Raw genomic sequence first — 27,199 nt, 5'->3', positions numbered from 1 at the left:
GCTGTCCAAGGTTCTGAAAGTGTTTCCTGTAAACCTAAACGGACTTCTCTCAAGACAGAAGATATTTAAACCATGGACCATATTTAAATCTGTACTTAAAACAGGCGGCCAGTACTCCGTTACATTTACTCGAGTACAATCAATGTACTTGAGTAACTTTTTAAAGTAGCCTTATTGTACGCCTTAGGGTAGTTGGTACTTCTTTCTACCTGAGTAAAATGATATATAAAGTATAGTATAGTATAGTATAGTATAGTATAGTATAGTATAGTATAGTATAGTATAGTATAGTATAGTATAGTATAGTATAGTATAGTATAGTATAGTATAGTATAGTATAGTATAGTATAGTATAGTATAGTATTAGTATTAGTATAGTATAGTATTAGTACAATACAAAGAAGGCCTACTCTTGAGTAAAAGAGGTTCTCATTCCAGTGAGAATAGTTTCATGCGCTTTATTCGGAGGACACACATCTTAGGCTAATTTCATGGATGTTTCATTTTATTTCACTACTTAATCATGCATTTTATATCCAGTACTCAAGTTCTGGTGATGTGTCGGTCGCGAACGATCCGGCTCTTTTGAACGAGTCTTTACAGTGAACGATATGAACGGGTCCGCGGAGGTGAGCGCTCTTTTTATTATTTTATTCCTCTTCGGAGGAGGGGCGTCACTTAGTTGTGCATGTGCTTATTTTGCGAAACAAAAGTCACTGCTGGAGTGGGGCAGACGGAGAGAGGAGTGGCAGAGGGACAGTTTGTGAATGCACGACCGCGGGACGTGGACGCGGCTCTGGGGAAACGGCGAGCGCGTTCCCGAGCTCTCCCAGTGCCAGCACCGCTATAGCAGCTCTTGGTCTCCTCCTCAGTCCGCCCCACGAGGAGCTCAAAGTGAGCACGCGTAAGGCAACGCGTCTGAGAAATAACAAAAGTCTTAATGAAATAAACTACGGTTACAGAGGAGATCGCGTTGAAGCTCGATCTCTTTCATATACGTTTTTTTCCCTCTTGCGCGCGGGAGAAAAAGTTACGTGAATGAGAGAAATAGAAGCTTATTCAGGTCGTGTGATTGATGTAACAATTCCATACAGGAAATATCGATGTTATATTGCTTGAAATAGTGACATTTTCGTTAAAATTACGTTCGGAGGGTATTAACTTAATTTAAAAAAAAAAAGTTAAAAAGTGCCAGTCGGCTCTAAAGTGAACGGCTCCCTTTAGAGCCATAAATCCCACCACTATCAATTGCACCTAATTCTTAACGCATATTGGGCACTACTTTCTTCTCTAGTAAACGGAACTTGTCCTGATTTTGACATGTACAGTGTCATGTTAGACAGAAGCGGCTCTTTAGGGAAGTGGTGGCTCTGAAAAGAGCCGTTTTTTCCTCAGAGGAGCCGGTTGTGTCTAAGCTCTCTCTCCGCGGATGCGGCGGGCCAGCTGGATGTCTTTGGGCATGATGGTGACCCTCTTGGCGTGGATGGCGCACAGGTTGGTGTCCTCGAACAGACCCACCAGGTAAGCCTCGCTGGCCTCCTGCAGAGCCATGACGGCGGAGCTCTGGAAGCGCAGGTCGGTCTTGAAGTCCTGGGCGATCTCTCGGACCAGGCGCTGGAAGGGCAGCTTGCGGATCAGCAGCTCGGTGGATTTCTGGTAGCGGCGGATCTCCCTCAGAGCCACGGTGCCGGGCCTGTAGCGGTGAGGCTTCTTCACTCCTCCCGTGGCCGGGGCGCTCTTACGGGCGGCCTTAGTGGCCAGCTGCTTCCTGGGGGCTTTGCCTCCGGTGGATTTACGCGCGGTTTGTTTGGTTCTGGCCATGTTTGTTTATTCCTGACTGTGACAGAGAAGAGAACTGCAGAGGAGCGGAGAGGAGCTGCTTTTAAACCTCTGTGAGCTCCTCCCTCTGACCACACACTCACTTTCTATTGGTCAGCTTGGAGAAGGGGGAGGGGCTGAGCCTCAGCAGTGTTGGGATTGTATTTAGTTACAGAACTTAATACTTACAACGAGTTTACGTTGATTTGTGTTATATTCATGTATAAATACGACATATAGTTACATAAATGTTTGTTGTAACGCCTGTTATAAACTTATTTAACACTAATTAGGAACTGAAAACCTCTAGGTAGATGCTCAGGAGCAGATCATGTGACACATGTGCATAATGTTTGTATTAAATCTTTATTTTATTTTCGAGAGAAATAGTTCTTTCTTAATAATGTGCACTATGAAGCTAAAATGTAGTGATTGAGCACTGGGATGTAATCCTTTTTTTAATTTTATTTTTTTAATGTCTTTATTTAAAGAGGACGCTGTCATCTACCTGTCGGAGCGGGCGCTCATGCACCTGGAGCACGCCGGGAACGCTGTGAGGGTCATGTTCTTTGACTTCTCCAGTGCCTTCAACACCATCAGGCCGGCGCTGCTGCGGGGGAAGCTGGAGGACGCGGGAGTGGATGAACATCTCACTGCATGGACCATCGACTACCTCACGGACCGACCACAGTATGTGCGGCTGCGCAGCTGTGAGTCTGAGGTGGTCGTCTGCAGCACCAGGGTCCCTCAGGGCACCGTCCTCTCACCGTTTCTCTTCACCATCTACACATCGGACTTCACATACAACACGGACAGCTGTCATCTGCAGAAGTTCTCTGACGACTCCGCCATCGTGGGCTGTGTGTCTAAGGGGAACGACCAGGAGTATCGGTCAGTCATCCTAGACTTTGTGGACTGGTGTGAGCGCAACCACCTGTGCTTGAACATCAGTAAGACGAAGGAGATGGTGATCGACTTCACGAGGAAGACACTACCGCACACACCGCTGAACATCCAGGGGGAGGACATTGAGGAGGTGGACAGTTTCAAGTGCCTGGGTGTTCACCTCAACAATAAACTGGACTGGTCCCACAACACCAACTCCCTGTACAAGAAGGGCCAAAGTCGCCTCCACCTTCTGAGGAGACTGAGGTCCTTCGGAGTGAGCAGGCCTCTGCTCAGGACTTTTTATGACTCTGTGGTCGCCTCTGCTCTCCACTACGCTGCCGTGTGCTGGGCTCCGGGCAGCACAGAGCGGGACAAGAACAGACTGAACAAGCTGGTCAGGAGGGCCAGCTCCGTCCTGGGCTGCCCCCTGGACTCTGTGGAGGAGGTGAGGGACAGGAGGGTGTTAGCCAAGCCCACCTCCATCATGGACAACACCTCCCACCCACTGCACGGGACTGTAGAAGAGCTGTGCAGCTCTCTCAGTGGCAGACTGAGACACCCTCAGTGCAGGACGGAGCGCTACCGCAAAGCCTTCATCCCCACTGCTGTCAGACTGTACAATAAGACTGTGAAGTAACATGTGCAATAATCTCTGTATCAGCTGCACTTTATTAACTCTGAGTGATCTTCTTGAACGCCGACTGTAACAAGTGAATTTCTCCTTTGTGAGATCAATAAAGGATTATCTTATCTTATCTTATCTTATCTTATCTTATCTTATCTTATCTTATCTTATCTTATCTTATCTTATCTTATCTTATCTTATCTTATCTTATCTTATCTTATCTTATTTTATTCGAATTGGGACAGTGCACATTAATCAACATGTGTTTCTTCAACATGTAAATTTGCCGGAGTTAGGCATATAGGCTAATTTTCATCCGTAGTCCCATGGCAGGTTGATGTCATGACAGACAGGACAAACATGCAGCAAAAACACCATCACAGAGACATAAAAAGACAGTGAATGATGAATGACAACATCAAATATGTAAAAAGTAGGTAAATGTTCACAGATAAGAAAGGGACAATACACAAAACACCACAATCTTCCACACAGCAAGACATGTATCAGTGGTTGGTGACTCTAGACCATGTTGTGTTCACATGTCTGATTGTCTAAAAGCCACTTCTTCACAGAGTTTCTAAAAGTGTGGAGTGAGGTCAGGTTCCTCAGGTCTGTTGGGATCAGGTTCCAGGAGTGAGCTGCTCGTACTGAGAAGGCAGATTGTCCAAAAGAAGTTTTTTCTAAATGGGATTTTACAGTCTCCTCTGCTCGATGAGCGTGTGTTTGTATTTACATTCAGCTGTATAAACTCCTGTAATGGGGGCGGGGCTAGTCCATTTAGGGTTTTATAGACCATAATTACATCTGAATACATTAACACATTTTCCCACTTTAAAAAATTATGTTTGGTAAAGACTTTACAGTAATGATAAGAATTGTTCTTTTTGTCTAATGTTTTTACTGACTGCTTATAAAGTCTTTCTACAGGCAACAATGTGGTCTTGTTGGCCTGAGACCAGCTCGTCAAACAGTCATTACTATGCGAGAGAATTGTGGCATTTAGGTATAATTTTGAAGCATCAGTCGTTAAGTTATTTCTAATATGTTTAAAATTCACTAAATTGAATTAAATTTTGTTCCGCAATTTCTTAACATGTTTTTTAAATGATAATTGGGAATCCATGGTGACGCCTAAATACTTGTATTCTTGCACCACTTGTAGTGCTTGCCCATCTACCAGAACTATTGGGTCGCTCTCTTTGGTTGCCGACTTAGAGAAAAACATACACATAGTTTTGCTAGTATTTAAATGTAATTTCGATTTTTTTAACCAATCGCAGACTGACACCATAGCAGATGTCAGCTTCTCTGCTGCCAGTTTTTTCGTTTTTGCATGAACATAAATGATGGTGTCGTCAGCATATAACTGACATGATGCTTCAGAACACACATCAGGTAGATCATTGATAAATAAACTAAATAGCAAAGGGCCAAGGGTTGAGCCCTGGGGCACACCTACATGATTATACATTACCTCGGATGTTTTATTGTTAACCCTGACACACTGTTTCCTATCTTTTAAGTATGATTCCACCCATTGTAGGATATAACTATAAATAATATGAATGAAGTAGTCGATACATTTAATAAATTCTTCGTCAATGTTTGACCGAACCTTGCTGCAAAAATTGTAAACGTTGAGAAGTACAACTGTGAACTGATAGACAGAAATCCTATGTCCTTGTTCCTAAATCCTGTGAAGGAAAAGGAAATATTGGATATTGTTAGAGGGTGTAAAAATAAAACCTCGACAGATTATTATGATATGGATATGAAGACCTTAAAATCTGTCATTGAAAGTATCTCTAAGCCGTTAACACACATCTGTAACTTATCGTTGCAAACTGGACAATTTCCTGATAATATGAAAGTAGCAAAAGTGATTCCTCTGTTTAAAGCTGGAGATAAACATCTCTTTACAAACTACAGGCCTGTTTCCCTTTTACCGCAATTTTCAAAAATCTTAGAGAAGGTTTTTAATTCTAGACTCGACAGCTTTATTGAAAGAAATAACTTGCTCTCTGATAATCAGTTTGGTTTTAGGAACAATCATTCAACTTCGCACGCTCTCTTTGATACAATTCAGAAGAATTCAGATAGAGGGTGTTGTTATAGAGCGGGTGCACGAAATCAAATTTCTTGGAGTCATTATAGATGACAGAATCACTTGGAAATCACACATTAAATATATATCTACTAAAATATCAAGAAGCATTGCAGTAATAGCAAAAGCAAAGCACATTTTAAACGTCAAAGCTCTACATACCCTATACTCTTCACTGATTTTGCCCTATTTATACTATTGTACTGTGGTTTGGGGCAGTACCTATAAAAACACAGTTAAACCAATAGTATTGCTGCAAAAAAGAGCTGTCAGATTAATTCATAAAGTTGGGTTTTTAGTCCACACAAATCCACTATTTTTCAAATCAAAGATCATGAAGTTCTGCGACATTGTTGAGTTCCAAACTGTACAGATGTTATAAAAAGCAAGATATAAACTGTTACCAAACCAAATACAAAGAAGGTTCCAAGAACGTACTGGTGGTTATGAATTACGGGATGAATTAAACTTTAGGACTCAGAGTCATAGCTCCACTTTGAAAAGTTTCAGCCTGACAGTTAATGGTGTACAATTGTGGAATATATTGGAGATGGAGATGAAACGATGTCCAAACCTCAACCTGTTCAAATATAAATACAAACAAAATATTTTTGAAAAGTACAGAGAAGAAGAAACACGTTGACACTAGGGGGAGCAGTACGATCAATTTGCTGCTCTGAATGGTTGTCATTCTATTGTTTATAATTGCAAATAGAGAATTAGGGCAGGCGAGCTACAAATCTGCTGAGAGGCCCCTCCCAACGGGCTCATAAACTTCGTCTTTTAATGCACCTCACAGTACAGGAACATCTTCTAAAAAAAAAAAAAAAAAAGATGTTAGGGCAGCTGGGTGGGGGTTTGTTGATGGGGAGCTAACGCCCTCTTCAACTAGCCCACTCTACACCCTGGCTTTTTAACGCACTCCACTATGCAGGGCTTAAATACTTACTACATATCACATAATTCATTGGCATTGATAGATAACATTGATAACCATTCGACTGACAATCGTTTGCCGTTTGTAACTTGCTTTGTACCAAACATTGTATATGTAACGAGGCTGTTGTTGTAGTTGTGCTTCGCTTCTCTTCTGCTAAATTCTGTTAATTACATGAACATTCCCGTAAGTGCTTTGTAAGGGTGGTCCGTGTTAAAACAGACGCTTTGAAATGTAACAGGTTCCTTGCTAAGGAGGCAAATCCAAGTATGATGTTGCTAAATGTATCATTGTATCATAATGCGTTAAATCACAAACGGGTACGTTGTGTTCACGTGTGCGCATGCTGTGTTCCAAGGCTCTTGTACTTTGTAATATGTTCTTTTGTACTATTGTTGTGATATCCACTTTTATTGTAATGATTTCGGGGTTGGCGTTTATAAGCTTTTGCTTCGGCCCACTCCTTTTGAGCAGAATTTTAACTGCTCAAATGAACAAATAAACTAAACTAAACTAATTGTAGAACCTTTGGTGAAATGTTAAATTTTGATAATTTGGCAATGAATATGTCTGAATTGACAGTATCAAACGCTTTTCTTAGATCGAGGTAGATGGCCCCAACTATACCCCCTCTATCCAATTTTGACTTGATATTCTCTGTAAGATAAATGTTTGCAGTATCAGTAGAATGAAATTTACGAAATCCAAATTGCATTGGATGCAATTTAAATGGTGAATAATTTAAATGAGAAGTGATTTGCTCTGAAATACATTTTTTCAATACTGTTGATACTGTCGGGAGAATGCTTATCTATAATTGTTTATATTCATTTGTTCACCTGATTGAAAGATGAGTGTGATTACAGCGGTTTTCCAGGCAGTGGCGGGATGTGAGTTATGTGTGCTATGTGAGCCAAATGGCTCAAAGCAAATCTCTCGGGCGCCCCTTTTCCTCTCAGTTTGGCCGCTTTTGGCCTCGTTTACAATACTCGGGCCAAGGAGACCCACCCAGCAGGGAGTATGTTGGTGATAATCTACTATTTGAGTCTTGTTGGTTAAATGCAAGAGACATTTATTCCTTTATCGCACTGCCAAACAAGAGGGACTTTGAGCTTTGTTTTGTGAGTGAAGCCCCCTTGAGGCGATTTTTGGAGTTACATGCCTCCAAATCTTCCCAAACAAAATGGAAGGACTGGTCCATTCAGTCATGTATACAAATGGACACAACCTTCATTGTTGTTAAATTCTGGACTGGCAGGATTTCTGATGAGGACATCGAACTGTACCTACAAAGGTACTGTACGATCATGCAAAAAACAAAACCACTTGATAAATATGGCATATGCTACGGAATAAGAAAATACAAAGTCCAGCTGAAAAAAGACTCAAAAAGACTTGTTATCCATATCCAAACTCAATATCATTGGGCCCTTATAATGGCAGAATAATCTATCCCGGTCAACACAACACCTGTTTTATTTGTCAATCAGCTGATCACCAATTGAGGCAATGTCCATATATCAAGTGCTGGAAATGTGGGCAGTTTGGGCATAAAGCTAAAGATTGCACCTGTGATGCACTGTGCACTTTATGCAATAAGTGTGGACATACTTTTTTCACATGCCCCTCTTCATATGCAAACAAGTTTAAACACCCTCATCAGTCCAGACAGCCAGATCCAGATCACACTGATCCACCTCCTGGATCCAGCACCCAGATCAACAACCCGCCGCCTGGAGCCAGAGCCCGGAGCAGCGACCCGCCGCCTGGAGCCAGAGCCCGGAGCAGCGACCCGCCGCCTGGAGTCAGAGCCCGGAGCAGCGACCCGCCGCCTGGAGCCAGACCCGGGACCGCCGAGCCTCCGCCTGGAGACAGCGCCAGGACCGCCGAGCTTCCGCCTGGAGCCAGTGCTGTGACCCCCGAGCCTCAACCTGGAGCCAGTGCTGTGACCGCCGAGCCTCCGCCTGGAGCCAGTGCTGTGACCGCCGAGCCTCCACCTGGAGCCAGTGCTGTGACCGCCGAGCCTCCGCCTGGAGCCAGTGCTGTGACCGCCGAGCCTCCACCTGGAGCCAGTGCTGTGACCGCCGAGCCTCCGCCTGGAGCCAGTGCTGTGACCGCCGAGCCTCCACCTGGAGCCAGTGCTGTGACCGCCGAGCCTCCGCCTGGAGCCAGTGTTGTGACCCCCGAGCCTCCGCCTGGAGCCAGTGCTGTGACCGCCGAGCCTCCGCCTGGAGCCAGTGCTGTGACCGTGGTCCTCCCGCGTGAAGCCAGCGCCCAGACCTCCATTCTAGATGATGCCGATGCATATGATCCCAATGGCCTCCTGTCTCAGAAGCTTTGGCCTCCTCTCCCAGCATCCCCTGAGGATGAGCTCTCTCACCCTCCATCCTCTGAGTTCTGCTCCTCAGGTGAGGTCTCAATTGAATCATGTTCAGATGAAGAAAAATACGAAAGTGCAAGTGAGAGCTCCGTCTCTGACCAAAGCTCCAACCAAGACCCCCTTAGCTCTCCCGAGACAGCGTCTACCTCCAGCTCAGAGCCTGGTGCTCCAGGAGAGTCAACTAAACGAAAAAGAAAGAGTAGATCCCATGCCTTTGAAAAACGTGCCAATAAAAATCCCTCTTCCTGATGTCCTCTTTAAGCATTGCCCCATGGAACATCCGTGGTGTTCAATCATCTACTTTTCGAAAGAAAAAGTTAGAATTCTTGCACGATACTAACTATGATGTATTATTTGTCCAAGAAATGAGGCTTAATACTTTTGTGGATGTTGATGATGTTTGTAAGTTATGGTCTAAAGGTAAAAGTATAATTTCTATTGGAGAGGATAAAGCAGACAGGGTCGGAATCCTTTTCAAAATTAATCAAGTAACTGTTATAAAGAAAAGAGAAATTATTCCTGGGAGACTGTTGATGGTTGATTGTTTTTGTCAAAACCATACATTTAGATTGATTAATGTTCATACTCCTCAACAATTCCATAAAAAGTGTAAACTACTGAGAAAACTGAGAGAGATTTTAACGGTAAATTATACCACGATTATTTGTGTTGATTTTAACATTATCACTGATGAAAAAGACCGTATTGGAAGCACTGTGCAAAAAACAAGTACAGAAGGGAAACTCTTGAAAGAAATAAGTCAAGAACATGATTTAGTTGATGCTTTTCGATTTAAAACCAAACGCATATGGTTTCACTAGGTACTATTCTAAATCCAAAACTAGAATTGACCGAATTTATACATCTTCAAATGTTAAAATATTGTCCTATAAAACCATCATGACTGACTTCTCCGACCATCTGATGGTGTGTTCGACCATTAACTATGGAAGATCGGAGAAAAAAAGCTTTTGGAAACTCAATACGCAGTATCTGAAACATCAAGAGTTACTCTCAGAATTAAAACAGGAAATAACCCGTGTTGTCCAGCTGAAAGTTTTAACCAGGTCAAACCTCGAGCTGTGGGAGCTTCTTAAGCAGAGAATCACAGCCTTCTTCAAATTTAAATCCAAAGAAATAAACATAATCAAAAACCAAAATTATGACCGTTTAGTCCGAGAATTAATATCAATTAAACAAATGAAAGATAAAACTTTTACAGACGAACTTCAAATGAAAAATATAAAGGAACAAATCCATCCATCCATCCATCCATCCATTTTCTTCCGCTTTATCCGGGGCCGGGTCGCGGGGGCAGCAGTCTCAACAGAGATGCCCAAACTTCCCGATCCACACACACTTCCTCCAGCTGTTCTGGGGGGACCCCGAGGCGACACCAGGCCAGCTCGGAGACATAGTCCCACCACCGTGTCCTGGGTCTTCCACGAGGCCTTGTCCCACTAGCACATGCCTGGAACACCTCCCACGGGAGGCGACCAGGAGGTATCCGGAACAGTTGCCCGAGCCACCTCAGCTGCTCCTTTCGACGTGAAGGAGCAGCGACTCTACTCCGAGCTCCTCCCGGGTAACTGAGCTCCTCACCCGATCTCGAAGGGTGCGCCCAGCCACCCTGCGAAGGAAACTCATTTCGGCCGCTTGTATTCGCGATCTTGTCCTTTTGGTCATTACCCAAATCTCATGACCATAGGTGAGGGTGGGAACGTAGATCGATCGGTAAATCGAGAGCTTTGCCCCCCGACTCAGCTCCCTCTTCACCACGACAGACCGATACAGCGACCGCATCACTGCTGACGCCGCACCGATCCGTCTATCGATCTCACGCTCCATCCGTCCCTCACTCGTGAACAAGACTCTGAGATACTTGAACTCCTCCACTTGAGGCAAGGACTCCCCACCGACCTGAAGAGGGGAAGCCACCTTTTTCCGGTGGAGAACCATGGCCTCGGATTTGGAGGTGCTGATCCTCATCCCGGCCGCAAACCGCCCCAGAGCGCGCTGAAGGTCCTGGTTCATTGAAGCCAACAGAACAACATCATCTGCAAACAGCAGAGATGAGATCCTGAGGCTCCCAAACCGGACACCCTCCGGCCCCTGGCTGCGCCTAGAAATTCTGTCCATAAAAGTAATGAACAGAACCGGTGACAAAGGGCAGCCCTGGTGGAGACCAAAACGCACCGGGAACAGGTCTGACTTATTGCCGGCAATGCGAACCAAGCTCCTGCTGCGGTCATACAGGGAACGGACAGCCCTTAGCAGAGGGCCCCGGACCCCATACTCCCGGAGCACCCTCCACAGGGCACCACGAGGGACGCGGTCGAACGCTTTCTCCAGATCCACGAAACACATGTGGACTGGTTGGGCGAACTCCCACGAACCCTCGAGCACCCGATGAAGGGTATAGAGCTGGTCCAGTGTGCCACGACCAGGACGAAAACCGCATTGTTCCTCCTGGATCCAAGGTTCAACTATCGGCCGGATCCTCCTCTCCAGCACCCTGGAGTAGACCTTACCGGGCAGCCTCCCCGGTAAGGAACAAATCAATGATATCAATTCCGAAATGTTATTTCATGTATTTAAAAATGCTCAAATCGATGGTCGAGGAAATGGAGTCCAAGCCCTTAAGTCCAACAAAGAAAAGCTACAAAACAAATTCATTGAAACCATAAATGATGATGAGGGAAACTTCATCTCTGACGAAAAGAGGAAACAAGGCTGTCCCCTGAGTGCAGCTCTTTACATTTTAGCCATAAATCCTCTGATTTCCATCATTAATAAAAACCCAAACATCACCGGTATAACTATAGGTGCCTCTAAACCCTTTAAGGCATTAGCTTACGCTGACGACGTCACCGTAATAATTAAGAACCAAACTGAACTAAACCAATTAAATGATATTTTTAAAATGTATGAAAACGCCTCTGGAGCGATTTTAAACCAAAATAAATCTAATGCTGTTTGGATTGGGGACGAAACAAATAAAATGACAATCAATATCCAAACTAAACCAGAAATTAAAGTACTGGGGCTACTCATATCTAATAATTGTGTTGAAAAGAAAACATTTTAAACTTGTAGAAATTCAAGAAGAAATTAAGAAATGGGAGAATAAAAAGACCAGCTACAATCTAAGACTTAATATATTAAAATGTTTATTCTCTCCAAACTACTGTTTTTGGCCACAGTCTTTCCGCCTCCTAAAAAATGTATTTTAAAAATTAACAAACTATGTGTGAACTTCATCTGGGGCACAACCAGAGAAGTCACCAAAAGAGATCTTTTATATAAAAACAAAAAAATTGGCGGTTTAGGAGCTTTAAATATTGTGGTAAAATTAACCTGTGCCTTTGTTAAAAATATGTCCCTGGCCATCTCCAGAGGCGCTCCATGGGTGGGCGATCCAAACCTGTGGAAAAAACGAAAAGGGAGAGCTCGACAAGGTCCGGGATATAAACTCCTCTATGGTGATTTTAAAGATAAATATAACATTGATTGGAATGGTCTGACGTCCAAGATGTTATATAACAAAGTCTGTGATGTGATGTATTCGGACACTGTCACTTTCAAGCACCTTAATGATGATGAATCCTATGTATTAATTAAAAAACTCGTATGTAAACGGATGGATGAGTCAATCCGCGACACCCTCTGGCTCATGGCCCACAACAGACTGCCAGTGCGGGCCATAGTGTCGTGGAGCTGCTACGTTAAAACCAAGAAGTGCCCGATGCCAAACTGTGTGGCTGATGAGACACTGGAGCATTTGCTTTTAGACTGTTACAGATCAACACAAATCTGGACTCACTTGCAACAAATCGGACTCATCTTCACCATCAACTACCGCTCTATTATTAACGGACTTCTTCAAGACCATTTCCCCTCCAATAAAACTCCGTTATTTCAGCTTGTCATCACCATCACAGCAGTCAAAATCTGGAAAACACGGACAAAACAAACCATAAACCAAACCTTCATTGACAGTTCAACATTTTATGAACAAATCTGCACAGAACTCAGAAGACGGAAATCACTGGACAATAACACACTACAATGGGACATTTTAAATTTAGAATCTTTTGTATTTCTTATGAATGTATATGCACTTTATTTTCTTGCACTTTCTTTGTAAACATGTCTAAAATATAAATAAAGTATATATATAAAAAAAAAAGGAAATAGTCCTTCAGTGATTGACCAGTTTATTAATTTTACATAAGGACGGGATTAATGATGCCCTATTTGATTTTAAAAACAAGGTATCAATATTATAGATGTCCTTTGCCCTTGAAGACTAGATAGATGAGATGATTGTTTCTATTTTTGACTGTGTCACTTCCATGAATGTCAATATGGGAGCATCAGTTTTGAGAGGTTCAACTTTAAAATTAGATTGGTTATGTGTTGTTGTCAATTTTTGTATGGATGTGACATATTGATTATTAAGAGCATTAGCAACCACACTTCCATCCTCACTCATTCCTCTATTTTCAATGTTATTAGTTTGTTTCCTTTGGCATTTTTTCCTGTTAATTTGTTTAGATTCTGCCATATTTCCTTTGCATTCCCCTTTGATTATAGTAAAGTAACTGTATCCTAAACTCTCTTAAATGAGAGTAACTTCACCACAATAGTTACTCAAAACGACTACTCAAAACACATGCAGTAGTTAGCAGCTCCTCAGGCCACTCTAACAGAACCTCTATTCTACTTGTAGCAATTCTTACTGTATATAAAGTATCTCAATACTTCAAGCTTCATGTCTGACCACTGGCATAAAGCACTATCCTATCTGTGAATTATCAGTGTAGTTGTATCTAGTATGGATTATCTGTATTGCCACCCCAGGGCAGCTGTGGCTACTTACGCAGCTCATCATCACCAGGTTTATTGTGAATGAATAATACATATGTGTCTGGAAACGCGCTGTACCAAGGCCGATGCGTAAAGGCGCATTGCGCACAGTCTGGATAAACTATGATCCTGTGACTGAAGCGGCTCTTTCTGAGGCTGTGGGTGGCTCTTAAAAGAGCCGTTGTTGTGATCAGTGTCTCGGACACTTTACTTGGCCTTCTCGGTCTTCTTGGGCAGCAGCACGGCCTGGATGTTGGGCAGCACTCCTCCCTGAGCGATGGTCACTCCTCCCAGCAGCTTGTTGAGCTCCTCGTCGTTGCGCACGGCCAGCTGCAGGTGGCGGGGGATGATACGGGTCTTCTTGTTGTCACGAGCTGCGTTTCCCGCCAGCTCCAGGATCTCAGCGGTCAGATACTCCAGCACGGCCGCCAGGTACACGGGGGCTCCGGCGCCCACACGCTGGGCGTAGTTTCCTTTGCGGAGCAGCCTGTGCACACGGCCCACGGGGAACTGCAGCCCGGCCCTGGAGGAGCGGGACTTGGCCTTAGCGCGGGCCTTTCCGCCGGTTTTACCTCTGCCGCTCATTTTGAAATGTCTTACTGTTGAAAAGACTCACAGGAAGAATGAGCTGAGACCGAGGCGCAGCGCGTTTTATGTGCGGGAGGGAGGCCTTTGAGTGACGCACCAATCAGAAGACAGGCTCAGACTGAGCCCCGCCCACTCCTCTGTTCCAAAGAATATTTTAGAGTCGGCTCACTCTATTGGGAGCTGAGCATGTGACTGATTAAGGCTCTTCTAAAGTGAGGCCTGGATGATGATGAAGAGTAATTCAATATGATTTTATCAGAACTTCATTTCAGTGATATTTCACTGCAAAAGACTTGACTTGAAGAGTGTTTTAGCTTTAGTTTGAACTCAACACACTGCTAAATATGAATAAAACTACGTTTAGGTTGGGAGCCAGAACAATCTGCTGAACAATCTTATTTGTGTGTGATAAATATGTTTATACTGTGCCAGAAAACGGCTAAAAAGAGTGAAAAATTGTGATTCCCATGAGAGATTTTCTTCCCCCTCTTCAAAGCCACGCGTGTGATGTCATAACATAGCAAAAGAAGACAATGTTAATATTGTGTTGTGGTTTCATTGTAGCTCTTTGGATTGCTGTGACGTCACCCGAAACCTAGCAATAGGACTCATAGATTGGAGTTGGAGGTGACAGCAGAGGTTCTCCTGTCATGCAGATGCTCTCTCAGAAACAGCAGTGTCTTCCTCCAGGCGTCGTCCTGAGCTCGAGAATGGGCCGCAGTCTCCCCGCCCCACAGCAACATGACTGGAAAATGACATTAATGAATGATTGTTCTCTGCATCACGTACTGTCATCCAATCCTTGCTTAGCTTGTTTATCATTATTGCAACATGTGATTTTAGAGGCAGATTTTAGACATGGCTGGAACATGTAGGGGGAGGAAAATACATCTGTAACGTTCTTAAACGCGTATAGTCCCTTTAAGGCAAGGGTTAAAAGGTTTAGGCTAAACTGAAGTTTACAAGAATATAAATGCCTTATTAGTTACTTACATGATTCCCCACCTGGGGCTGGTCTAAAGATGCTGGTCCGGACGTGAGGACTGTACGGAGGCTCGATCAGGTGACCAGTGTGGGGGTATGTGAGCAGAGTGAGCAGGTGACTGTTCCCCGCCTCCTCCATCACCGCCTTCATCTGACAAACAACAAGGAATCAACATTAACTACTCGCTGTAATGTGATTTGATTTGAAGCCAAATTATTAGTATTATTATTATTATTATTGCTTACATTCAAATAAACTCTTACTACAGTGATACTGAAAATGATTTCAGTTTTACCAACAACAATTAAAGTCTCTATAATCATTAGTCGATAACCGTCCGCTTCAACTTTTCAATTTAATGCCGGTGTCCAGTAGAACTTCTACTACTTGCATGTTTTGGGCCCTACGGTTGAAAGCTGGTTATTAATAAGGCTTTTGAATCTCTATAAACTGCGTCCGTCCAATAAAAAAGGTCACATTCTGTATTGCCTGTTAACGCTTTAATACAAAATCATCAAAGACAACTCTTGGTGAGTCTCTTCACTGCATTTGCATTTATCTACTTTTAGTTCATTTTTAGCACTGTTTAAGTACTGTCTAGTAGCTACTGTTTAGAAGCTCTGGTTTTATCCCTAGTACGGTTTAGAGGCTTTGGTTTTATCTGTTTGGCAGTGTTGGTTTTATTCTAAGCTTTGTTTGGTTTTAAAACGGGTGTGGTAGAATCAAGAGTCAGCATTCCAAAGTGTAAAATTGTGTGAGGATATTGAACAGCTCCTGGCATTAGGGGTGTCCAGGTTTATAGACGGGCTAAGTTCCTGTCCCATCACGGTGTACTGCATATGGGGAGAGGTTGGTAAGGGGGATATAGGGCAGGAGACGATTCCGAGGTAGGGAACCACGCGTTGAACCCAGCCATAGTGGAGCGGCGGGGTCCCGGGGAGCAGGGGCCGTGGGGACTCCAGGGATGATTGGGCGGGCGCGTCGCCAAGAACAGAAGCTCAGCAACGGGTATCATCTCACAGGTCAGCGGTCACCTCGTTCATCAACCTCATTAAAAAAATAAATAAAATAGTCCTGGTAATATTTACAATGGGGTTGTGTGAATGCAGAATCTATCAATCAATCAATTTTTATTTATAGAGCCCTTTACAACACTCAAGGCGACCAAAGTGCTTTACAATAAAACCACATAAAATCCATTAAAAACATTCATACAACCAAACAATAAAACAGGTAAAATGTACTAAAAAAGTGTTGCCGTGCTACATAGTGTTAAAAGCCAGTCTGAATAAATGTGTCTTGAGCCTGGATTTAAAAAGGCCAAAGTCAGTGATGGTGCGCATATCAGGGGGCAGCTTATTCCAGAGTCTGGGTCCAGCTACTGAAAAGGACCGATCACGCCAGTGCTTGGACTTGGTCCTGGGCACTTCCAGCAAGAGCTGGTTTGACGACCTCAAGGATCTGCCAGAGTCACGAACAGTTAAAAGTTCAGACAAGTATGAAGGGGCAAGACCATTGAGGGCTTTAAAAACAAAAAGAAGGATTTTAAAATCAACTCTAAAAGAAACTGGAAGCCAATGCAACGAAAAAAGGACTGGGCTGATGTGCTGACGTCTGGGTGTATTTGTTAAAAAACGAGCTGCAGCATTTTGCACCAACTGAAGACGATTAAGACAGGACTGGGAAACTCCAAAATAAAGGGCATTACAATAGTCAATTCTTGAACTGATAAAAGCGTGGATGGTTCGCTCCAGGTCTGAGCGGTTTAAAAAAGGCTTTACTTTAGTTAAAACACGCAGCTGATAAAAACTTGACCTGACCACACTGTCAATCTGTTTGTCGAAACGAAGTGAGTTGTCAAAGACAACCCTGAGGTTTCTGACCGTTGGTTTAATATAAGAGGACAGCAAACCAAAGTCTGAAAAATTTGAGTCACCAAACAAAATAAAATCTGTTTTATCCTCATTTAAATGGAGGAAATTCTGGTGTAGCCACAGTTTTATGTCAGATATGCAGTCCATGAGACATTTGACAGCGTCACTCCTATTCGATGAAACGGGCAGATAGATTTACAGATCATCTGCATAGCAGTGAAATGCCAGATTATGTTGGGCAATAATTGACCCCAGTGACAACATGTAAAGAGAAAACAACATGGGGCCCAAAATAGAACCCTGGGGCATACCACACGACAAGGAGGCAACAGAGGAGGACAGATCACCAATCATAACAGAAAATGTTCTATCACTGAGATATGACTGGAACCACCTAAGTGCATCACCACAAATGCCAACATGATGCTTCAGGCGAGACAAAAGAACAGAAGAAGAAGAAGATCTTTATTTATATAGAAGATCTTTATTTATATAGCGCCTTTCACAGACATATAGTCACAAAGCGCTTTACATGAGACAATTGTACATTCACTCCATACTCAGTGGTGGAAAGCTACGTTTGTAGCTTCAGTTTCCCCTGGGGGAGACTGCCAGAGGCGCTTTCGCGACTACACACGTCTGCGCCAACAGACCCTCTGACCACCACCATACATTCACTCACACACACATCATTCATCCTGGCCTATTGTGCAGAATGTGCAGAATGATCAACAGTATCGAAAGCTGCTGTTAGATCAAGAAGTACTAAAACCACAGGGCATTTAGCATCAACAGACAGGGTCACATCATTGTGTACTCTCAACAGCGCGGACTCTGTGCTATGTCTTGTTCTGAACCCAGATTGAAATTTTTCAAGAATTGAATTGCATTCTAAAAACATTTGTAGCTGCATAAAAACAACTTTCTCAAGGATTTTAGAAATAAAAGACAAATTCGACACAGGTCTAAAATTGGACAAAACAGAAGAATCAAGCTGTGTTTTTTTAAGCAGGGGTCTGACTATAGCATGTTTGAAAATATCAGGGACATGCCCTGAGCAGAGAGAAGTGTTAATTAGAAACAAGAGGGAAGGCCCTATAGAAACAAACACTTCTTTCAACAATTTTGTGGGGAGAATGTCCAAGGGGCAATTCGTGGTTCTCATACATTTGACGATGTCATTGAGAGACCGGTAGGCCCTATAGGTACAACCAGGATACAAGCCAAACATAAAGCGGGAAAAAAAAGTTTTTTGTGGTCCTGGGGTTATAATTTGAAGGTTGTAAGAATAATATAAATGCACATTATGCTCAACGCGTTCTGGCAGGTTTTTGAAAGTACACTGCTCACAAAAACTTAGGGCACACTCAAAAAACACAATGTAACTCCAAGTCAGTCAAATTTCTGGGATATCAGACTGTCCAGTTAGGAAGCCACGCTTATTGTGAATCAATTTCACTTGGTGTTGTGGAAATTAAACAGACAACAGGTGGAAATGAGAGGCAATTAGCAAGATCACTCCAAAAGAGGAATGGTTTTGCAGGTGGTGACCACAGACCATTTCCCTGTCTTCATCCTTTGTACCGTATTTTTGGAACACTTTTGCATTTGTCCAGTGTTCTCACCACTAGAGGCATCATGAGGAGCATCTACAACCCACAGAAGTCGCCCAGGGAGTGATGCTCATCCAAAATGGCACGTCCATTCGTGCGGTGGCAAGAAGGTTTGCTGTGTCTCCTAGCGCAGTGTCCAGAGCATGGAGGAGATACCAGGAGACAGGCCAGTACACCAGGAGACCTGGGGGGGGCGACCGAGGCCAACAACCCAGCAGCAGGACCGCTATCTGCTCATTTGTGCACGGAGAAACAGGAGAAGCACTGCCCGAGCCCTACAAAATGACCTCCAGAGGGCCACAAATGTGCATGTTGGTCCTCAAACGGTCAGAAACCGACTCCATGAGGGTGGTATGAGGGGGGTATGAGGGCCCGACGTCCACAAGTTGGGCCGGTGCTTACTGCCCAACACCGTGCAGCACGATTGGCATTTGCCCGAGAACACAGCGATTGGCAGATTGGCCAATGGTGCCCTGTGCTCTTCACGGATGAGAGCAGGTTCACCCTGAGCACATGTGACAGACGTGACAGAGTCTGGAGACGCCCTGGAGAACGTTCTGCTGCTGCAACATCATCCAGCATGACCGGTTTGGTGGTGGGTCAGTGATGGTCTGGGGAGGCATTTCATTGGAGGGCCGCACAGCCCTCCATGTGCGAGCCAGAGGTTCCCTGACTGGCATTGGGGACCGGGATGAGATCCTCAGACCTATTGTAAGACCATATGCTGGTGCTGTGGGCCCTGGGTTCCTTCTGATGCCTGATAATGCCAGGCCACATGTGGCAAGAGTGTGTCAGCAGGTCCTGCATGATGAAGGTATTGATGTTATGGACTGGCCTGCACGTTCCCCAGACTTAAAGGTCCTATATCATGCAAAATCGACTTTTTGGAGCTTTTAGCCATGTTGTTATGCTATTTCCTTATCAAAAACACCCCCCGAGTGGTTTGTGGCTTCATTCACGCAGCTCTCAGTAATCCTCCTGAATCCTGCTCTCTGAGCAGCTGCTCCGCCCTCTCCTGGTGAACGACTGAGTGTTCAGTTGTGTCGTAACAGCGGAACGGAAGTGCTCGACGTCTGTAATGTAATGTCTTAATTCTATGCTTACGGCCGGATTTTCATTTGTAAAACAGCTTTTTCATTATTTCTGTCGTAAGAGAGAAACAAAGAGAAAAAAAAGTGAAGGAAAAAAAAAAAAAAAAGGATGTGCCCGAGGTGCTTCCAGGTCAGCTGAGGTCAAAACAAACACCCCTGAGCGTCTGAACAGATCAGTCATGTTTGCGCTGCAGCTGAAGATGGAGCTTGTTATAACTGAACACACCTGTTCTTTTTTCTTAACGATCATGTCACGGACGGAGAAAAAGAAGCGCGTTTGGCTACGAGGACGGAAGTTTATTCAACCTTTTTCAAGAAGAGGCCACTCTCTCAGAAGCTGTTTTTTTTCTCCGGGATTCAGCGACTATCACCAAAATAGTGTTTTTCTGTGACTGTCTCTGATGGATGTTTGGTGAACCTTCGCCAGAATCAAAGTGGATTAACTTTTATAACCAACGCGAGTCCCATAATGTAAACAGCGATGGACCAGAGCGGTGAGTCAATCCAAACGCGGGTTAGCTTGTGTGTTAGCATATTAGCATGTGTGTTAGCCATTTATGAAGCTGATGTCAACTCCGTATAACTGCATCGTGAAGTAGCTTCACTTATTGTTGTTTATTTATATTACGGTAAAGTATGTGCGGAGAGAGGGGGCGGAGTTAACTGAATCGAAGTGTTGTGTCTTCCGGGTTCGAAAAATACCTCCAGAAAACACTTATATTTCTCACAAAAATGAGTGCTCCATAATGGTAGAGGTACAATATATCATATACATGCCTATACTTAACTTTGGAATGGCTAAAATAGCATGATATAGCTCCTTTAAATCCAATAGAGCACATCTGGGACATCATGTCTCGGTCCATCCATCAACGCCACGTCACACCACACCACAGACTGTCCAGGAGCTGACTGATGCTCTAATCCAGGTCTGGGAGGAGATCCCTCAGGAGGACATCCGTGGTCTCATCAGGAGCTGCCCAGGCATTGTAGGGAGTGCATTCAGGCACGTGGAGGCCACACACACGACTGAGGATGATACAGACTCGTTTTGAGGAATGTTTACAGAATTTGGATCAACCAGTGACCTGATTTGTCACTTTGATTTTGACTATAATTTTGGATCCAGACCTCCAGGGGCTGAGAATTTGATTTCCATTTATCATTCTTATGTTATTTTGTTCTCAACACGTTGCCCTACACTATGAATAAAGATTTTCATCCGAAAAATCAAATTGATTGACATCTAGGATGTGTTTTTTGAGTGTGCCCTAAGTTTTTGTGAGCAGTGTATTTAATGGAGAGGTCGCCATTAAAGCTAACTGGCTGCCATTTTGTGAGGTGGTGTGATCTCCCTAAGTTCCTGGAAATACTCACTGAGAGCAGCTGGAAGCCTATTCATGTCAGTGCTTTGTTGCCATGTGCGTAATGACACTTTGGCCAAGCTGTAAAGTTTAAATACTTTATTAATAAAGTTGGGGTGATATGGTATGGTGTGACACACTGGCACAGCCAGTCAGACTGGCCGTTGAAAAAAACAAGATGGCTGCCACTGGCAGCACTCAGAATGAAGTTTCACGCCAAGATTTTTGGAATTAAATCACTAAATCTTTGTTTGGAGGGCATGTGTATGGAGGACCGTGGCTGCCAAAGCAATAAATATATCTATAAATAAATATATAAATAAATAAATAAAATAAAGATCAAATGTGCAGAGAAATGCATGCATTTATTATAATAAGTGCATTTATTTATATAATTATTTATTTCTGTATTTTTTTTTCCTGTGTTTTTTCTGTATTTATTTATTTCTGTATTTAAATATTTATTTCTGTATTTGTCTTAATGTATGCAAATCATGGGGCGGGTGTAAGCTCATTGGTTAATATTTCTTCACGCACACAGACTGATTTCAGAAGGCTTTTCCAGCATAACTGCCAAACATGAGCTCTGCTTCAGTCTATTGACAGTGGCACATGTAGTAGAGCAGGTCATCTTGTGACCAGCGGTTCGAATCCTGCAGGGGCACACTGTTGTTGTGTCCTTGGACAAGACACTTCACCTGCCTTGCCCCCAGTGTCTGCGTACATTGGTGTATGTATGAATGAGTGTGTGACTGGGTGAGCAGATCCTTGCTGGAAAGCCCTTTGAGCGTACAAAGGCATCAGTGGTGCAGTGGGTCGAGCGGGAAGTCTCATGATCAGAAGGTCCAGGGTTTGAATCCCGCCTCTAGCACAGACATTGCCAAACTCTGCTTTAGTCTAGCGTTTTTCCACCTTCAATAGGCAAAGAGCTTTCCAGCTTACCCATTCACACACTCATTCATACACCGATGTACACAGACACTGTGGGCAAGGCAGGTGAAGTGTCTTGCCCAAGGACACAACAACAGTGTGCCCCTGCAGGATTCAAACCACTGGTCACAAGATGACCCGCTCTACTATCTGTGCCACTGTCAATAGACGGAAGCAGGCGTCTGAAATCAGTCTGTGTGCATGAAGAAAGATTAACCAATGAGCTTACAGCAGCGGCCTCAAGACCCGCCCCATGATTTGCATACATTAAGAGAAATACAGAAATAAATACAGAAATAAATAAATATATAAATAAATGCACTTATTATAATAAATGCATGCATTTCTTTGCACATTTGATCTTCATTTTACTTATTTATTTATTTATAGATATAATTATTGTTTTGGCAGCCACGGTCCTCCATAGCAGGAAGAGTGTAGCAGTGAGGCCGTGCTCTGTGACCGGACTCTAGGAGCCATGTACCAGCGCTCCACCACAGCAGCAGCCAGAAAATGTGTATAATTCAGATGTGATTTCCTGCATTTTGGTGGATTTTAGATCATGAATAATACCTTTAGCTGGTCTATTTACTGCTGTTAAAGAAGTACTTTTCTGAACCCCCCTTCAATAAATGCCCAGTGAGCCCCCTTCATCGTTACAGCCCTGACAAAAGGTACAATGAAACAGCATTGTGCATATTTGAGGACAGTCAGTCACATGAAGGTCAGAACCACGTGTATGTCACTGTATATCACTTTTAAAAACATTTGTTAGGCGTTGTTTGGATTATCCTTAAAGTGTTTTAAGTCATGTCCCTCCTGTTTCTCTGCCTCATGTCAGTCATTCTACTTCTTATTACCAACAAAAAGCAAGCAGCATATAATTAAGAGAATCTTCTGGAATATTTTTATGGCATGTTTGATTAAACTTTGAATATAATTATTCCTTTTAATAGCTATCAGAGTCACAAAAAGAACGCTGTATAAACTAAATCTCTATGCTAAATTGTACAATATGCATGTTGAGCACACAGGACTTTGCACAATACGTTTTTGTCAGGCTCAACAGAGAACACACAAAAAATATAATTGTGCTGATATGTAAATACGAGAGTGCTGGGTTAGAAAAATAATACACAAATGACTGCTTTTGTTTGTGACTTGTTTTGCACATGAGCAAACACCTCCATATGTAATCGTGTCTTTACACTCACCATGGAGCTGCCTTCACCACCATGGTCTATTGTTGCATATGACAGGCTGTATTTGATCCAGCGGAATTCTCTGCTGCTATTAGATGTCAGATCACGACAAACTCCCATAGTATGAAAACTTCTGCTTTAAGTAACAGATCTAACTGGACACAGATCAATGGACTGTGTCTTCACACGCTCTGCATCGTGTCCCTTTGCTGTTAGGCTAAAGTAGCTCCAAATCAAACCTTGTCTTTTTGTCACCGCTCACTGGAGACGCTTGTTTTGTAAGAGCGCGGCTGCAGCAGCACGTGCGAGGGGAAGAGGGGGGGCCAGACGCCGGAACAACAAATAGAGGAACGCTGTCATACACACACACGCTAAGAGCAGACGAGCTGCGGCGCGGACAAACACAAACATGAAAATAAAGCGTCTACAGCGGCTCGCTGCAAAAAGTCAGGGATATATTTTGGTTGAGCGTGAGATATGAGAGCGTGTGAAGGCGCTCAAATGTGTGTCTCTCACGAGGAAAGCGTGAGAGTTGACAGCCCTGCAATAATATAGGGTTAGAGGAGCATTAATCGAGGCGTGGCCCACGGGGCCATTTAATGCCACTTGCAGTTTTAATCCCAAATATAATGGATCTTTTAAAGTCAGTCCTAACAAACTGCACGTTTGGTGAAAGGAGGGGCTCTTTAGTTACTTGATAATCTGACTCTGCTTTAGGATATGGAACTACTATGGTCTACAGAGGATCAAAAGGCGAATATCCAATAAAACACAGCTCATTTAAGTGCGTAGTTTTTAACAGCATTTTGACGTTTTTCATTCTGAACTATTGAAATTTTAGCGTTTGCCAATTTGGCACGTTCGTAAAAGGAATTTGACAAACCAGAAGTTGACTCGTTTATTGAAGTGTGTGGCTCTTAAAAGAGCCGTTGTGTTGTTCAGAGGACGGACAGTTTACTTGGAGCTGGTGTACTTGGTCACGGCCTTGGTGCCCTCGGACACGGCGTGCTTGGCCAGCTCTCCGGGCAGCAGGAGGCGCACGGCGGTCTGGATCTCCCTGGAGGTGATGGTGGAGCGCTTGTTGTAGTGCGCCAGGCGGGAGGCCTCTCCTCCGATACGCTCAAAGATGTCGTTGACAAAGGAGTTCATGATGCTCATGGCCTTGGAGGAGATGCCGGTGTCGGGGTGGACCTGCTTCAGCACCTTGTACACGTAGATGGCGTAGCTCTCCTTCCTGGACTTTCTCCTCTTCTTGCCGCCTTTCCCTGCGGTCTTGGTCACAGCTTTCTTGGAGCCCTTCTTGGGCGCGGACTTGGCTGGTTCAGGCATGTTTCTCTGCTCAGGATCAGCGGAGTGACTAAAGGACAAAGGCGCAGCCGCAGCTTTTATTCTGGGCTCTATAGACTCCGCTGTGCCGGGTCTGAGCTGGGATTGGAGGAGACGCTCTGACGCAGAGGGAGAAAGAGAGAGGGGGGAGAGTTGGTGGCGGCATGCGCCTTTGTTTGGCCAGTAGCCCGCCATTAACCCGAGAGAAGAGGGGGGAGAGGGTCTTTTTAACAAAGAACTGAGTTCTGGAGGGAAAATACAAAAGCGTTGGGTCTAAATAGACACTACACACATGAAGGTGCCCCAATCAGTAAGTCCGACATTGTCTTTAATGTAAACATGAAACAAAGTCTGGTTCAGGAGGAAAAGAACAAAGTGAAGCTTAATAAACGCCAAGTGAGTCATAAATCTGTTCATGGCTTCATGTTTCTCTGCAGGACCATGATGTCATTTATATCTGACTGTTCTGACAATTAAGCACAAATGCTCTTCCGACTACAGTTGATATTAATATTTTAATCGGGGAAACCCATAGATCCATTTCATTCTAAAATGTTCATGTTCAGATAGTGTAGATAATGTTTTGTAATAAATAATAAAATATTATATGCATATATAGTCATGGTTACTAAGTTACTAAATGAAAAGCGCCTCTCTTAGGAAGTGGGGGCCCTAAAAAGGGCCGTTGTTTCTCAGATGAAAAGTTAACCTCCAAAGCCGTACAGAGTGCGGCCCTGTCTCTTCAGGGCATACACCACGTCCATGGCGGTCACGGTCTTCCTCTTGGCGTGCTCGGTGTAAGTCACGGCGTCACGGATCACGTTCTCCAGGAAAACCTTGAGCACCCCGCGGGTCTCCTCGTAGATCAGACCGGAGATACGCTTAACTCCGCCGCGGCGAGCCAGACGGCGGATAGCGGGCTTGGTGATGCCCTGGATGTTGTCACGGAGCACTTTACGGTGACGCTTAGCGCCTCCTTTACCCAGACCTTTCCCGCCTTTTCCTCTTCCGGACATTTTGACTGTTCTGTGGTTTCAGGACAATATGACCTGAGACTCCACACACTCAGAATATATTCACTGACTGAGAACCTGAAGGAAGACATGTGCGCACCAGCGCCACCGACTGGACACATGAAGCAACAAAAAAAGCACTTTTTTCCTAAAATGCTTCATATACACTCAGGAATGACTTTAAAACATTTACAAACATCATTCAAGTCATTTGCTTTTATTATTAGTCAACAAATATATCTGAAGGATTTAGCCATAGTTGTAGCCCTCATATTCATTTAGTTTAATCCTATTTTTAGTCAACAGAAACACTTCTACACTGGGACGCTCGGACACTGGTGTAATCCCGTGCGTAAAAGCGCATACTGTGCGTAATAGTCATTTTACCATCTGGAAAAATAGGATAAAATTCAACTTTCAACAATATTTTATAGAATAAATAGATCATTTCTCCATCACCAGTTCTAAGTGTTATTAGTTATTTCATTGTTATAATATTCAGCATTTTTGATATCAGGGAAAGATATAATTCATGATATCGTCTGCTTCAATGTTTCTCCTCCACATGGACAAAGCGCAGACCTGTTCCTGAGTGATTTAAATGGCTCTTTTATAGTGTCTCAGTCCCTAATATTTATTTTCATTCTAGCCTCATTCAGCAAATATATTATACTATATTATCTGCAGATTTTAGCCATGCTTGTCCTTCATTGACACTAGTGTAATCCCGTGCGTAAAAGCGCATACTGTGCGTAATAGTCATTTTACGCATTATCTTGCCTGACTTTGCCTGAAGCTGCGTCTTTAGCGGAGTGTGTGGCCCTGAAAAGAGCCTTTGTTGGTCCGGGGGGGACAGAGTGGAGGAGTTACTTCTTCTTGGCCGCGGCCTTCTTGGCTTTGGGCTTGGCGGTTTTCTTTGGGGCCGCTTTCTTCGCCGCGGGGGCCTTCTTCGCCGGCTTCTTGGGGCTCTTGGCCGCTTTCTTCGGACTCTTGGTCACTTTCTTGGCCGCGGGCTTGGCTGCCTTCTTCGGGGACTTCTTGGCCTTCTTGGGAGTGGCCGCTTTCTTGACTTTCTTTGCGGCAACGGGTTTCTTGACTTTCTTAGCGGCCGCGGGCTTCTTGGCTTTAGGGGCCGCTTTCTTGGCCGCGGGCTTCTTGGCCTTCTTCGGCTCGGCCGCGGGCTTGTTCATCTTGTAGGAGCCCTTCTTCTGCACCAGGGTGCCCTTCTCCAGCAGCTTCTTGACGGCGAGCCTGACCCGGGCCTTGTTCTTCTCCCCATCGTATCCGGCCGCGGTCAGGGCCTTCTTGAGCGCGGGCAGGGACACGCCGCCGCGCTCCTTGCAGGCGGACACGGCTTGGACGACGAGCGCGCTGACGCTGGGGCCGCTCTTCTTGGCTTTGGGGGCGGACTTCTTCTTGGCGGCTTTGGCCGGAGCCGCGGCGGGAGCGGGAGCTTCTTCTGTCATAGTTTTTCTAAACGTCACTCACAACAACAGTCTGAGAGAGAGAGTGGAGTTTCCCCGAGCATGAGGCGCCCTTAAACACAGCGTGAGAACCGTAGAGACTCAGCCCGTTTGGATCAGAGGCTC

At 44.2% G+C, this 27,199-nt stretch overlaps 6 protein-coding genes across 6 annotated transcripts in view; all 6 read right to left on the bottom strand.

Annotated features, from left to right (window-relative positions):
- Positions 1–1,410: 1,410 nt before the first annotated feature.
- Positions 1,411–1,821, bottom strand: LOC306979175 (histone H3.2; the record flags this gene model as incomplete). The annotated part of the gene is made up of 1 exon (XM_079578030.1): positions 1,411–1,821. One exon carries the CDS (start codon positions 1,819–1,821, stop codon positions 1,411–1,413), a length of 411 nt encoding a protein of 136 aa, XP_079434156.1.
- Positions 1,822–13,831: 12,010 nt separating this feature from the next.
- On the bottom strand, positions 13,832–14,221 carry LOC306979185 (histone H2A; the record flags this gene model as incomplete). The annotated part of the gene is made up of 1 exon (XM_079578040.1): positions 13,832–14,221. The coding sequence occupies exon 1, from the start codon at positions 14,207–14,209 to the stop codon at positions 13,832–13,834; it is 378 nt and encodes a 125-aa protein (XP_079434166.1). The 5' UTR covers positions 14,210–14,221.
- A 599-nt stretch (positions 14,222–14,820) lies between these two features.
- LOC306978292 (peroxisomal succinyl-coenzyme A thioesterase-like) overlaps positions 14,821–27,199 on the bottom strand; it is a gene marked incomplete at both ends in the record, with an annotated part of 51,616 nt that continues 39,237 nt past the window's right edge. The window contains 2 exons of the mRNA XM_079576815.1: positions 14,821–14,957; positions 15,218–15,347. Coding sequence (XP_079432941.1) covers positions 14,821–14,957; positions 15,218–15,347 — 267 coding nt within the window. The remainder of the gene's footprint in view (positions 14,958–15,217; positions 15,348–27,199) is intronic.
- On the bottom strand, positions 24,171–24,600 carry LOC306979197 (histone H2B; the record flags this gene model as incomplete). The annotated part of the gene is made up of 1 exon (XM_079578052.1): positions 24,171–24,600. One exon carries the CDS (start codon positions 24,598–24,600, stop codon positions 24,226–24,228), a length of 375 nt encoding a protein of 124 aa, XP_079434178.1. The 3' UTR covers positions 24,171–24,225.
- On the bottom strand, positions 25,302–25,733 carry LOC306979207 (histone H4; the record flags this gene model as incomplete). The annotated part of the gene is made up of 1 exon (XM_079578062.1): positions 25,302–25,733. Exon 1 carries the CDS (start codon positions 25,611–25,613, stop codon positions 25,302–25,304), a length of 312 nt encoding a protein of 103 aa, XP_079434188.1. The 5' UTR covers positions 25,614–25,733.
- On the bottom strand, positions 26,437–27,139 carry LOC306979165 (histone H1-like). Its single transcript, XM_079578020.1, has one exon. The coding sequence runs from the start codon at positions 27,074–27,076 to the stop codon at positions 26,477–26,479; it is 600 nt and encodes a 199-aa protein (XP_079434146.1). The 5' UTR covers positions 27,077–27,139; the 3' UTR covers positions 26,437–26,476.

Source organism: Gobius niger, assembly GCF_951799975.1.
Source record: "Gobius niger genome assembly, chromosome: 19".
Taxonomy (NCBI): Eukaryota; Metazoa; Chordata; class Actinopteri; order Gobiiformes; family Gobiidae; genus Gobius; species Gobius niger.
This window is presented reverse-complemented; position numbering and strand designations above follow the sequence as displayed.